The sequence below is a fragment of the Lycium barbarum genome, chromosome 5 (genome assembly GCF_019175385.1).
Source record: "Lycium barbarum isolate Lr01 chromosome 5, ASM1917538v2, whole genome shotgun sequence".
Lineage (NCBI taxonomy): Eukaryota > Viridiplantae > Streptophyta > Magnoliopsida > Solanales > Solanaceae > Lycium > Lycium barbarum.
In genome coordinates, this window is record NC_083341.1 from 12,881,941 (window position 1) to 12,897,104 (window position 15,164).

At 37.3% G+C, this 15,164-nt stretch overlaps 1 protein-coding gene across 2 annotated transcripts; it reads left to right on the plus strand.

The window, feature by feature from the left end:
• The first annotated feature begins 205 nt into the window (after window positions 1-205).
• On the plus strand, window positions 206-14,905 carry LOC132640495 (nudix hydrolase 2-like). Of its 2 annotated transcripts, none has more exons than XM_060357103.1 (5): window positions 206-321; window positions 1,760-1,963; window positions 11,668-11,733; window positions 11,862-11,992; window positions 12,551-14,905. In XM_060357103.1, exons 2-5 carry the CDS (start codon window positions 1,928-1,930, stop codon window positions 12,555-12,557), a joined length of 240 nt encoding a protein of 79 aa, XP_060213086.1. In that variant the 5' UTR covers window positions 206-321; window positions 1,760-1,927; the 3' UTR covers window positions 12,558-14,905. The 2 variants fall into 2 exon arrangements, with proteins under 2 accessions (XP_060213086.1, XP_060213085.1); XM_060357102.1 differs by having other exon boundaries at window positions 214-351.
• The last annotated feature ends 259 nt before the right edge of the window (window positions 14,906-15,164 follow it).

The window sequence follows — 15,164 nt, forward strand, 5'->3', positions numbered from 1 at the left end:
AGTGTACAAAATACGATACATATAACTAAAATGTTTGGTAAAATTAGTTCACCAACTAAGACCGCTTCCCTGACTACCAATTCTTATTGACGACATCTTTTTTTTTTTTTTTCATAATGGCTGAAAGAAAAATAATATTGGTCAGCATATAATAATTATTATAAATAGATGACAAGCCTGCAGTCATGTAGGAGCGTGTTCTTAATGGGAGAAGGAAAACTTAATCAGTCTATATAAAGCTTGTCGGGTTTCAGATTTGGTACTGAACTTAATTATTTGTGTTGATATTCATAGGCAAGTGTTTCAGACAACTTGTAAAAGGTGCTTACAAGCTCCTTCCTTCAAATCTTTGTAAGTTACGGACTAACTAAATGTATATGTTTTATCACTTCAATTCTTTCATATCCTTTTTTCTTATTTTCAAGTTTACAAATTAGATCTCATATTTTAAGGAGGTTTCTCTTTAGATATCATTTGTTTGACATGATGATCTAAAAAGAAATCTTTAAACTGACGGTTTATATACTCCCTTTGTTTCAATTTATGTGAACCTATTACTACTTTGGGGAACCTACGAAATGGTTCTTTGGCTACGTTTTTCTTATAATTTTTCTAAATTATTTAAATTATAAATTATCATGATTTATAGTACGTCTTTTTATGTAGTTTCTAAATATATAAATTTTATTTTTATAAACTTGAAAAACTTATACCAAATTTACGGTCAAAGCTATAAAGTTTGACCCACATACTTTGAAAAGATTCGCATAAATTGAAATGAGGGGGAGTGTATAATTTAAACTCTATTTTCTAAGTTATTAATACAACTTGTTATGGACTGTAATGAGAGGGCTTGTTTTAGCTTTTTTTGGTTTCCCACTTGGTGTCCGGTATCTGCATTGGAGCCCGATTATAGTCTGTTTGGCCAAACTTCTAAAATTAACTTATTTTAAAAAGTGCTTTTTTCGAAAGTGCTTAAAAAAAGTATTTTTGTCAAAAACAGTTTGTGTTTGATCAATTAATTTAAAAGTACTTTTGAGTGGCAATTTGTGTTTGACCAAGCTTTTAATAAGTGCTTCGAAGTATAATTTTTCTCAAAAGTGCTTTTGAAAAAAGTGCTTTTGGGCAGAAGCTATTTTTTTAGTTTCTGAAAAACTGCTTCTGCTACTCCCTAAAAACACTTATTTTCTCCTAAAAGCTTGGCCAAACATCTCACTTTTTTTTTTTTTTTTCAAATAAACACTTATTGAAAAAAATAAGTACTTTTGGAGATAAATAAGCTTGGCCAAACAGGCTAATATATATTCGGATTCACGCTGCGTAGGATCTCATTCAGGAGGAAACGCTCTCTACCAAGGATTTTTCCATACCCAGGGCTCGAACACCAAACTTTTGGTTAAGAGAGCAGCCCATCCGCTGCACCACATCCATTAATGGTGTAGGCTTGTTTTAGCTGACCAAATAGGTTAAAATTCTTTACACGCATATAAAAGTTATAAACTTAATTAATTTGTAAAATTATTATAAAAGCTAAACACTTAATTATTTCGGAAAGGTATCCAACAATTGAAACAAAGCATCTTCCATGCATTTTGTCTAAAATATATAGCATGTTCCAAAAGGTAAACAAAGCATGTTCCTTTGTCGTCAACTTCGTGCCATTCCTTGTTGTCTCCCTAAACATCATAGAGAGATGTAAATTAAAGATTTAACTTTCTTTTAGTTATAACAGCTTTCCTATTGATTAAACCTTTTTCAGCTATACAAAGAAATTTTGAACGATGGTTTTGGTGGAAGAGATAATGAGAGTAGTCGAAAATGGAGTTATAATGGAGCGAAAGAGACAAGTATTTGAGGCAGATGAAGATGCATATGACGGTATGAATGTCCACATCAAGGAATCAATGATTCTAACCACTTCATTACTATGCTTAGAGCATCAATTACACAATGGACGAAACAGGTTTTCTTTTCTTTTTCTTCTTCATTTTTTATGAAAAAAAGAGGATTGTTCTCCTTCTTTGCTAAATGGAGTAAGTTATTGGAGATTCGACAGAAAAACAGAACATAACAACACTCGTTCTCGAAATCATATTTAAGCAGAGGCGGAATCAAAATTTTGAGTATATTGTCTCAAGTTAATATACAATAATAATTGGACCAATAGACAGGGTTTCAATCTAAATATTGATTACTTTACATTTAATGATTTTTTAATACAATTATATGGTCTAAGCAAAAGTTATTGATCTCACGTGAACCGATAATCATCGTAACAAATGTGCCCCTGGATTAAGATTTAAAAATAGTGGATGCAAAATATGTCACCATATTCTGACGTCCATTTTGGCAATGCCTACGAACTTAATACGCCCTCTAATTCAATTTATGTGACTTTATTTTCTTTCTCGTCCGCTTCACAAAAATGATTCTTGCTAATTTGAAAATTAATTTAATCTAAGCTTTTCATTTCACATATACTTGATAACAAACTTTTATACCGACACAAATATTATGAAATTTTAAAACCACAAATTTTAAAAGTCACTCAAATATTATGGCATGTATAAAATTATATGTTTCAAAAATCTGCTTTCCTTTTTTAAACTCTTGCTCAGTAAACAGGGTCTCGGAAAGAGTACAATTTATAAGTATAAGATGTAAATTTTTTTTAAATGTATAAATATAAGTAGTTGGAATTGAACGTAGTGAATGCCACAAAACTAAAAACTTGGATCTTTAGTTTCCAATATATACTCCCTCAGTTCACTTTTACTTGTCTAATATTCTAAAAATAGATTTTACTTTTACTTGTCACTTTTAGCATATCAAGATAAGACAATTTCTTTTTCCTTGTTTTGCATATTGTATTAAAGACTCACTTCAAATTATTTTTCAAATCCAATAAAAATATGCACCAATCAATATAGATACATTGGTAAATTATGCATTTCGTTTAATATTTCTTAAGGAGTGTGCATAGTTAAAAGTGGACAACTAAAAGTGAACGGAGGGAGTACTTGTTATTCCCCTCTTTGTTAATTCTTGTCGTCAACAAAATGGACAGAGTATTATGCAGACTAGATGATGAAAGCCCGTGCTAGCATGGGCCCAACACAAAAAATAGTACCACACTTTTCTTTTTTAGTTTGTGTAATAAAGAATGATATATTTTTATGTTTAGAAACCATTTAACTTGAAACTTCCACTTTTACCTTTAATGAAATGATTTAAATCCACACAATTATCTGTGATTTGTTTTAGACCACATGTTTGAAAGATCTTTCCTTTCATTTTTAAACTTCTTGCCTAGTCAAACTATGTCACATAAACTAAGACAAAGAGAGTACCTTTTAGTAATATAATTTATGGAATTTTTATTATAGAAAATATTATAATTCAATTAATTTAAAATATCAATAAATTATTTTACTTAGTCCGCTTCTCCCATATATGACTTTCCTGGTTTGGTTTTCCAATTGAAAGATTTGGAATACACCTTCTCCTACCGAGTTTCATGCCATCATCTCTTGCTACTCAACAACACTAAAAAGCGCTTTCATGTGTTAACATCTGTTGTAGTCTTAAATTTTAAGTATAGACCAACTTCAGTATTTTAAGAAAATATGTGTATACGTTTGTTGACCGTTTATATTTCGTCTTTTTGATGTTATTCCTCATTATTTGTGTGAGACGTATGTGTCTAAAATTAGTGCATTTTTTGTCACGCCCCGAACCATGGCCTGGACGTAACACGGCACTCGGTGCCTGACTGCATGTGACCGAGCGAACCACATGGCTTGCTGAATCATCATGATACATAACATATGCGGAATATAATGTGAATGCATAATGAGCCTTTATAAAACATGGTAAGTCATAATACTTAATAAAATACTTGTTTAAGCATGAGTGAGCCAAAATGGCTATACGACTCCAAATGTCTGACATGACATAACTGACTTGTCTAGTCTATGAAACCTCTATCATGAGTCTGACTGAAAAACATACTTACTGGGACAAGACCCCCAGCATACCTTTAGATGCATAATTAATCATAAAACAAAAGTTGACTAAACCCCGAATGAGATGGGGCTCACCAATAAGCTGATACGAATGTTGTCCTACTGAGCAGATGTGTCGTCCTGTATATTAGTACCTGCATCGTGAAATGCAGGCCCCCGAGCAATAAAATGGGACGTCAGCACATTGAATGTACTGGTATGTAAAGCAACCGAAAGAAACAACATGGGACATGGAATAACATGATAAGAGCTGAAACTGAAAAACTTGGACATGAACATGAGCATGAGTACATATGTATATATATAACATTAGTAAAAACATGATAAGTAGGGAGAGCAATAACTTATAACCGATCCATGGTCTGGTGCTTGCGTCCCGCCAGCAGAACACTCAGTCCTTGCCAGGGAACATGAGATTTGCTAAAATATGAAAGGATCCAGTCATTATGAGAGATCGCCCGGGACATGGGTGGAGCGATCCTCATCCTACGGTGGCTACGTAGTTTCAGGCTATCTGAAGCCCTCCTCGGTAATTAATGCAACTCCCAAAACATGAACATGTAAAATAGTGGCACTTTCTGCCCATGGTATATCATGAATCATAACTTGCTTGTACATAGTGTTCATGAATCATAACTTGCTTGTACATGGTTTTCATGAATCATAACTTGTTTGTATAGTTTCATAAGATAACTTGTCATAGTCTTGCAAAACATGTTTTTGGTTCATGAGTAATAACAATAGTTCGAAATCATATATATATACTTGTCTTGAAAACATGCTTGTAACTTGCTGGATGAAATCATAAAGTTTCATATAAACATAATGAGAACACATGAGGAAGAATTCATGATTCATGGATTTAGCTAGGATTCCTAATATCCGTAATGGAAGATTAGGAATACAATGACGAACATAGATACAAAATTCATGTACATACATACATAATTACGGGCTACCAATATGTTGGGTTTAATGCCCTAGGATTTGAACTTCATAGATTTTACGAAAACGGATCATGGGGAAGAACGTAGAGATTCCCACATGTGGATGGAAGTTCTACATACCTTGACTTCCTGCTTTTGAGTGTATCACAATGTCCTTCAATCCCTTCAACTTTAATCTATAGCAATACAGGTCATAGGGACTCTATATTAGCAACAATATCCATGTTTTGTTCATCTAAGCATTTTATCAAACACTTGGTGGGCATGAAGCTCCACAACCTTCATTAATGGTGTTTTCTTCCCCCAATCCCCATTCTATTACTTCTAGTTGATTCTACAATCTCAATTAGATGTAATTGACATCATTCTTCATCACCCATATGAATACAACAATCCCAAGTCAACAATCCAAAAACCCTAGCATAGTTCATATAATTCTCTTTATCAAACCCATTTACTATTCTCCCAAGAACTTATCAACACTTTAATCATCATGAAACATCATAAAACTTACCTTGGTTATTGTAGTAATAAGCCTTGAGTTGAAATGCTTCACTTGAACAAAACCCTAGTTCCACCTTCTATGAAATTTCTTGACTTGAATGGATTTGATGTGTTTTTCACAGTTAGTTTTATGGATTGATGAAGTGGATCTTTTGTTTCACTTGGATTCTTGCATATGAAGTGTTTGGATGGCTCTAGAGAACCCTTGAGTCGTGTAGGAGAAATGGGAATGAAAAAAAAATGGGTTTGGGTCTCTTATTAATATCTTAAAATCTGACCCATCAGGCAATTCTACGCCCATTTTTACGTTCCGTATAATGGTTTTACGGTCCGTATAACTTACCGTAAAACCATTCCAGTGATTTGGACATTCTGTGCTCATTTTACGGTGGGTTTTACGTCCCGTATAATGGTTTTACGGTCCGTATAACTTACCGTAAAACCATTCCAGTGATTTGGACATTCTGTGCTCATTTTACGGTGGTCTGAGTCAATTTTACGGACCGTATAATTGTTTTACGGACCGTATAATTGAACCGTAAAATTGCCCAGCAAAATATGGTTTTCAGTGACCATTTTACGCTGGCTTGAGTCAATTTTACGGACCGTAAAATTGAACCGTAAAACTGACCCTCAAAATAGCATTCTCTGTGACCATTTGACGGACCGTATAAATGTTTTACGGACCGTCAAAATGTTATACGGACCGTCAAATGGTCCGTCAAAATTCTCTGCTCGGACAGTCTATCGTATAATGGGCATAACTCTTTGCACGGATGTCCGTTTGAGGCCCATAATATACCGTTGGAAATCTATTTCAAGGGGCTACAACTTTCATCAAGGAAGTTTTCCCAAAATCCAAATTAATAGAGGGTTTATGGTCGTTGGAAGTAAGACCTCCCAGAAACTCACTTGCAAACATGCCCCGTAGAGTGGCTTCCAACTTTTCTTTGCTCAAAGACATTTCTTATGACTTAATTGGTTTTCAAAACACTTCCTATAACCCTCATATTGGTTCCATTATATTATCATCTTATGAGTCAAACTTTTCGTCCGAAGTTACGAGGTGTTACATTTTTATCCTTTCCTAAAGTATAAGTTTTAAATCTTTTGGTTCTATGACTTCTTTAGCAGTTTTGTGTTCAATTTAAATCGTTATTTATTTTTTCTTGAATTTCTCTTCTTTAAATTTTCTTTAAGCATACCTTTACCATTTTCTGAACTTATTATCATTATTTAGATGTCTTTTTTTTTTTTTTTGCAATTGTCTTCTACTTCTTCAAGCGGACCCCATCTTAATTTTTTTTTTCTCAATTGTCTCTTAATTCTTCACGCGGACTCACCTTAATTTTTTTTAATTATTTTAATTAATTCATCACTATATTTGAAAGAGATTAATTCCGTGATTATTCTCATTGATTGAATTGGTAAATATACCATAGTTACAATGTCCTATTAGGATACAAACTATACTAACCTAAAATAGAAGATTTACAAAATATTCTTTTACTACATATTTACACTATTTATCACACCCCCGTAGTCGAAACGGGAGGTTTACGAATGCTGAGACTGTCCCGAAAATCTTCAAATAAGACCTGTGGCAGTCCTTTAGTGAAAATATCGGCGAGCTGATATCGGGACGGAACATGAAGGACACGGACGTGGCCGCGCGCCACCTTTTCACGAACAAAATGTATATCCATCTCAATGTGCTTGGTGCGCTGATGTTGGACTGGATTTCCTGACAGGTAAATGACACTGACATTATCACAATAAACTAAAGTAGCCTTAGGGATCGGACAATGTAGTTCCAAGAGGAGGTTACGTATCCAGCATGATTTAGAGACAACATTAGCAACCCCCCTATATTCTGCTTCCGCACTAGAGCGGGAAAGAGTAGGTTGTCGCTTAGATGACCAGGATATCAAATTATCTCCCAAAAACACGCAATAACCCGACGTCGAGCGTCTGGTGTCTGGACATCCCCCCCAATCAGCATCAGTGTATGAAACCAAATCAGTAACTGAAGATGAGTAGAGATGCAAACCATGATCAAGAGTACCCTGAATATACCGAATAATCCGCTTAAAAGCAAGCATATGCGTATCTCGTGGAGCATGCATATGAAGACAAATCTGCTATACGGCATAAGCAATATCCGGTCTGGTGAAGGTAAGATACTGAAGAGCACCTGCAAGGCTCCGGAAATGAGTGGGATCGTCACACAGATCGCCAGAAGAGGCACTGACCTTCGGTTTAGTGTCAACCGGAGTGGAAGAAGGCTTACACGAGGACATTCCTGCACGTTCAATAATGTCCGTAGCATAACTTCGTTGTGATAGAAACATACCACCCTTGTGACGGGTCACCGCAATGCAAAGAAAATAGTTCAAAGGACCTAAGTCCTTCATAGCAAATTCTGAGCCAAGAAGGCCCATAATAGAACAGCGGAGAGCATCTGAAGAAGCAGTAAGAATAATATCATCCACATATAGTAAAATGTAAGCCAAGTGGTGCCCTTTGCGATAGATGAACAAGGAGTGGTCAGACCTGCTATTAGCAAAACCAATGGAAGAAACAAAGTCAGCAAATCTTTTATACCAAGCTCTCGGTGTCTGTTTAAGCCCATATAAGGACTTGCGCAACAAACACACATAATCGGGACGAGATGGGTCTCTAAAACCCATAGGCTGATGCATATAAACCGTCTCTTTGAGCTCGCCATGAAGAAGTGCATTTTTGACATCCAACTGATGAATGGGCCAATGTTTAGATAGAGCTAGACTTAAGACAGTGCGGATCGTTGCTGGCTTCACGACCGGACTGAAAGTCTCACCACAATCAATGCCAACCTGCTGTGTTTTGCCATCACCTACAAGACGGGCTTTATGCCTGTCAAAATCACCATTAGACTTTTCTTTATGAGTAAAAATCCATATAGACCGAATAACATTCACATTAGGTGGACGGGGTACCAAATCCCACGTCTTATTTTTAATAAGAGCATCACATTCATCATCCATGGCCAATTTCCAATTCGGGTCACGTAGCGCATCCAACGGTTTACGAGGTATGGGGGACTTGGTAACCGCCGCATGTAGATTAAATGGGTGCTTGGGTTTGAAAATCCTGCGCTGACTACGAGTGACCATGCGTGTGTGGGTATTGGGCTGGACAGGTGGAGAAATGGTCGAGTTTTGCGGGGTGGTGGGAAGCTGGTGGGGGAGAGGGGTGGACTGGTCCTGCGTAGAAGACGATGGAGGCTGCTGCCCAGGTGGGGAGGGGTCGGCGTGGTCCTGAGTCACGGGCAGCGACGGAGGGGGACAGGGCAGCGGTGGAGGGCTGGCGGCTATATGATGGATCAAGTAAGGAGAGAGGCCATCATCAAGGAAGTCATAAAAGGTGGGAGCCGGAGTATGGATTTTGGAAAACGGAAATTGAGTCTCATCAAATAAAACGTGACGACAAATAATGATTTTATTTGAGGATAAATCAAAACATTTGTAGCCACGATGGTTTGGTGGATATCCCAAAAAGACACATGGAGTTGACCGAGGGTGCAACTTGTGAATAGTAGTAGACGGAAAAAGGGGATAACATAAACACCCAAAGACTCGGAGATGAGAATAAGATGGTTTCCGTTGGTAAAGGACCTCTAAAGGTGATTTGTGACCCAATAGCTTACTTGGTAAAATATTAATGAGATACGTCGCCATTTGCAATGCATGATGCCAAAAAGACGGAGGAATGGAGGCATGAGCAAGAAGAGTCCGGATGACATTATTTAGTGAACAAATTTTTCTTTCTGCTTTCCCATTTTGAGAGGATGTATGAGGACACGAAAGACGGAAAGACATCCCATTGGATGCACAAAATTTTCTGAATTGACTATTAGTATATTCCCTCCCATTATCACATTGGACATTCTTGATAGGACGTTCAAATTGAGTAAGAATATGGGTCTTAAAATCCATGAATTTTGAGTAAACATCAGATTTTATAGCCAAAGGGAAATTCCACAAATAGTTGGTAAAATCATCCAAAAACAAAACATAATAACGATGACCCATAGAACTCAAAATTGGAGAAGTCCACAAATCACTATGAATAATGTCAAATGGAAACAAAGTTTCGGAAATAGAACTAGCAAATGGCAACTTAACATGTTTACCAAGAACGCAAGAATGACAAATACTAGATGAACTAGAACTATTACATTCAATGATTTTATTACGCCTAAGAAAATCCAAAATAGAAGCTCCCGGGTGGCCCAAACGATCATGCCAACGGGTAGAAGACAAGGCAGCAAAAGTCGACGGTGAATTGGTGGAAAATTTGAAGGTGGACAATGGATAGAGAGCACCCCTACTATTACATCTCATGAGAGCCATCCCCGTCCGGAAATCCTTCACAGAAAACCCATAAGGATCAAATTCAACACTCACATAGTTATCAGTAGTAAATTTACGAACCGATATCAAATTCTTTATGAGTTTTGGCGCATGAAGGACATTGTTTAACAATAAAGGAGGGTTCGGGGGAGTCAATTTAGCATGACCACAACCTCGAATTGGAATTGAATTACCATTACCAACAACAATGCCAGTATTACGATTGCTCAAATTAAAATAAGACGAGAGAGTACCTTTTGTGGATGTCATATGGGACGTGGCGCCGGTATCCATATACCAATTCGAATCGGGTTGGTTCAACGTCATCGTGTGCATGGCCGATTCAATATCCGTCGGAGTCCATTGCGTCGGGGGGCCCGCGGCTGCATATGCCTGCTGCTGTGGTCGCGAGCCCAAAATGCCAGGCTGGGCCAGCGACCTCGGGCCAGACGAATAAGATGGCGGCTGCCACTACTGCTGTGGCCGAGCCCACTGCGTGGTAAGATACGGGCAAGGGGGAACCCACTGAGGCATCCAACCCCACTGCCACGGTGAGGAGGGATGTTGCCACTGCTGCTGGTCACCTGAGGGGCGTCCTCCACGGCGTCGACTGCCACTGCCGCCGCCCGAACCACGGCCACCGCCGTTATTATTCCCGCCGCTAGAGCCGCGGTTTTTGTTGTTATTTTTGCCCCGATGATGGTGAGAACGACTAGAATTTTCCAGATGAGAAGAGTCATCAAAATCACGTTTGGAATTAGCCACCATAGCCGCGGGCGAGTCATCGTGCATTTCAGCCAACGCCTTTTCCTCAAGGCACAAACTTGACTGAGCTTCGGAGAATGGTGGAAGAGGCTTACTTTGGCGGATGTAGGTACCTAAATTCTTGTATGCCTCTGGGAGTCCAGCCACCAGTTGGAGAACGAGGCGGTTGTCGGTCACCGGAGCCCCCACACTCTTAAGTTGATCGGCCAAGGTCTTGAGACGTTGGCAATACGCCGAAGCGTTTGGAAAATCCCGCATCTTGACATGAGAGAAATCATGTTCCAAAGCAACGGCACGGGAGTTTTTGTTGTCTTGAAAAAGATTACGGAGGCGATCCCAGGCCTCCTTTGCCGATAGGTCTTCTTCGATGATTGTATGCAATAAGTCCGTGGAGATGGTTGCATATACCCATTGAAGTACCGTGGCATCCAAAGTGGACCACAACTCCTTTTCGTCGTCGGTGGTAGGAGCCTTCTCCTTTCCGGTTGGCAGAATGTGGGAAAGGACACGGTGAGACCGGGCATGAAGTTTGAATAATTCGGCCCAAGCCGAATAATGATCCGTTTCCATCTCAAGAATGATTGGGATGTGATTCTTGATGTTGGAGACAGCCAAAGCAGGATGGAACTTGGTGTCTGCCATTGATGGGAGGCAAGAAAAATGGACGGAAATCGAAGAAGAAGAAGAAGAAGAAGACGTCGGAAAAGTGGGTAGAGGATGTCGGAGAATTAGGGCAGCGGAAGAGAAGGAAAAGAAATCCTAGTATCTGATACCATGAAAGAGATTAATTCCGTGATTATTCTAATTGATTGAGTTGGTAAATATACCATAGTTACAATGTCCTATTAGGATACAAACTATACTAACCTAAAATAGAAGATTTACAAAATATTCTTTTACTACATATTTACACTATTTATCAATATTAGAAGAGTGGGTGGTTAACCACCAAACCCACTCTTCTCATATAGTAGAAATAGAAATACGTATGTCTTTGGTCAAAGTAACAATATGTTCTACTTTTTGTTTCAGGGAAAGACGGCTGTTTGGATTAAATTGCCTATAGAACATGCCATCCTAGTTAACGCTGCAGTCAAGGTACGTAAAACTAAAACTAAATAAAGTTTCATGAACTGATGATCACAAGGCCAATAAAGGAGTATTAATTAAACATTGATGATTTGTGTTAGTACTTATTTTTTATTGTTGCATGAAATATAATGCAGGAAGGATTTTGGTATCACCATGGAGAGCCAACATACTTGATGTTGGTGTACTGGATTCCTCAAACTCCTAATACTATTCCTGCAAATGCTTCTCATAGATTGGGGCTCTTGTCATCAATGATAATGGAGAGGTACACATCTGTTTCATTTTATATAACATTCTTTTCTTATTAACATGTTTTGCAAATAATTGATACTTTTTTTTTTAATAATTTCATTTTATATACCTTCAATGGTATGCTTTTATTACCCGAAAAAAATTCATAATATTTTTAAGATCACAAGTTTTAAAGTTTTTTTTTTTTGAAAAAACTAAGCGCCAAATCAAACACAGTTATGCCCCAGTCAAATATCATTGCAGAATTTAAAACACAGAGAGTATAATACTACTTCCGGACCATATTATTAGTTTTTAACGTCTTTGCACATTCCTTTTATCGTAAGAATATTTGTTTAAACCATCCTTTATCTCTCTTGTAAATTAAACGTCTCACATAATTAACATCCTACTAATTGGTGTAATAAGGATGATGGGAAAATAAAATAAATGTTTTTTTAAGTATCAAATATTTAAGAAAAAATTCAATTTATAAAAAAAACTAATATTATTTAATGTGTTTTATTTTTAAAGTTGTTTAACAGATTTTACCGTCACTACAATATACGTGACTCGTGTCATTTTTGCACAGGTATTAGTGGTCCAAGAAAGAAATGGGACATTCAGGGGCACAGGGTGTTTACCCCAAATTTGGATAATCAATTAAATTTATGAATGAGTTATAGAATATGTGGTTAAGCCTTAATCTATTTGGTAGAAAAAAGATATATATGGATATGCTATGAAGAAGCTAATAATAATCAGTGATTTGCTACAGATTTTTGTATCTAGTAATATATGAGTATTGTTTGATTGAGCAGATCTAAAAGAAGAACACAATAATCCGGACCAAAATCAGATATTGAGAGGGAGAGATTTATATATTATTGCTATTACAAATGTTCTAGAACTTAATTAGCCAGCCCCCTAAAGTAGGGTAATGACCCCTATTTATAGTTTTGCCTCATGTGCTTCATACAACATAAGGCCCTAAAGAATAAAGAAAAACCCTAAAATGAATAAGGTTGGTCGTACGGTCTGACACCCGTACGATTGGCAGTAAAATGTGGCAGAACGGTATTGACGCGTGGCAATTGTGTAACAGATCACCCGGACCAACGACCACGATCAAACGGACCAGTGACCACGATCAAACGGACCAACGACCACGATCAACTCGGCTATGGAGCAACCGGACCAAATGATGTTCTTCCCTTGCTTCGGTCCAAGCACTCCTCCGGTCCAGAAAGAAAGTCTTCGTGCACGTGCTTGTCCCTTTCTTCCTTCGGTCTTCGGTCTTACCGGTTTAACATATATCCGATTTTTACCGTATACAGATAGTCCTCACACTTTCCGGACCGTAGTTTTATCGGAGTAATGGGAAGTGGATGAATCAAGAAACCGGTGGCTCAATTTATCCGTTGTTATCTTTTCATTTTGGCAGGAACAGTTGCGTCACGTCCCTCTGTTATCGGCCACGTGTCTCATCCCGGATGGTCAACTCTGACAATCGCCGTAACACACGTCACTTCAAGTCATTTCTCATTAATTATGGGACACGTGGCATCCCCCGATTGGCTGGGGTTTGAAACCGCCTCGATCCCATACTGTAACGACCCGTTTGGTCGTTTATCACTTTAAAACTACGAAAAGGGTATGGGACTATATAGTATTTATTGACATGATTTTAATATATGAAATGGTGCATGAATTAGTGGAGTAAGTAAGTGGGCCAAGCCCACTACCCCTTGTTTTGTGCACGTCATGTTCCTAAAGAAAGAGGAAAAAGTAGAAGGAAATTAAATAATTATAACTAGAATAGTAACTTGCTTGTCAACCACACCTACATGTGAAATTATGGGAAATGGGCAACAAAATGGGACTATGTACCTATTGTGGTGTGGTGGCAGTGATTACAAAGCCACTATGTAAATATATGTCCATTATATGGAGTCCAATTCTTTATCTAACAAATGGGAGTTGTTTATTTTAAGAGGAGTAGAAACGTTGGCAGCAACTTTAAACTCTGGGAATTAATTTGGAAGAGCAAAATATAAGCAATAACTTTAGCTTTGAGAATTAAATTGAAGAGCAATACGTTGGCAGCAACATCTTTAGCTTTGGAATAATTCTTTTTTTTTTTTTTTGAAGAGCAGAAACGTTCCAACAAGAATTCTAGGAACTCAACTGTGCAAGTAAGGATTTCTTCCAATTATTGTTCTTGGTGTAATATAATTAATCCTCTATGTGTTTAGTGGTTAGGTTATAGTGTTCATGTCAGAGATGATATTAGTAATGATTGTGGGTTCAATTTGCTTTTTATGAATATGGAGAATTGCGGCATCTGTTTGTAGCTTTTCTTGGCAAATCGGATAACTCCCTTTTCTTGTCCATTTATCTTTTCATATAACCATTAAAATAGTATTAAGCCTTGGTAGAAATTTTTCATTTTGTAATTACGTCATGTGCTATAGGGAAATTTTAATATTTCCATGAATGACATAAAATAAGTGTTCTAATTTACCATTTTGATTGGGTAATGATTATGAATAATTGTGGGCAATAATGAGGATATGTTTCTAAGCTACAGGTTTTCTAATTCTAATGAATTCATGTGTAATGCTTATTCCAAGCTACTGGTCCGTCCATTTCTTCATGTTTCAAAATTTCTTTTATGACTTTGATGCTTTGACTATAGTTTTGATACATTGGGTGTATGAAGTCGAATATTAGATGTATTAAATTATATGTACGCCTCCAAATTCCTGGCACTTAAGATTTTGGGAAAATTAAAGGTTTCGAGTCCTAGTCTTAAGAAAGGAGAATTAATGATTTGAGAGTCCATTTATGGATGAAATTGATCAATTTTAAAAATATATGATCCTTAGATAATGGGTGAAATAATTTTTCAATAAAATTCCAATCTTGCCCTTATGGGCCGAAGGCCACTTTTTGGGGTGCGTTTTGGGTTTCGAATATAAATATAGCAATATGGGTGTCCTTAGATTCGTATTCTAACGTAAACCACATATTTTATAGATTTTGATCGTTCAGAGGCTCTACGCAAAGGGAAGACATTAGTTTGATTGTTCGTGTCACCCTCTCGGCATTGAGGTAGGTTACGGTCTACTTTAGTTAGACTCTGATTAGAGAATCGTATGTAGTTGTTGAAAGTAACGGGGATAGCATGATAGGCCTTCGGGCAT

What these genes read in the sequence shown, in the direction of transcription:
- LOC132640495 (XM_060357103.1), top strand. Translation starts at nt 1,928, where the DNA reads ATGCTTAGAGCATCAATTACACAATGGACGAAACAG. An exon ending in TTACACAATGGACGAAACAG is followed by an intron (nt 1,964 to 11,667) that starts GTTTTCTTTTCT and finishes TTTTTGTTTCAG; the next exon opens with GGAAAGACGGCTGTTTGGAT. An exon ending in TAGTTAACGCTGCAGTCAAG is followed by an intron (nt 11,734 to 11,861) that starts GTACGTAAAACT and finishes AATATAATGCAG; the next exon opens with GAAGGATTTTGGTATCACCA.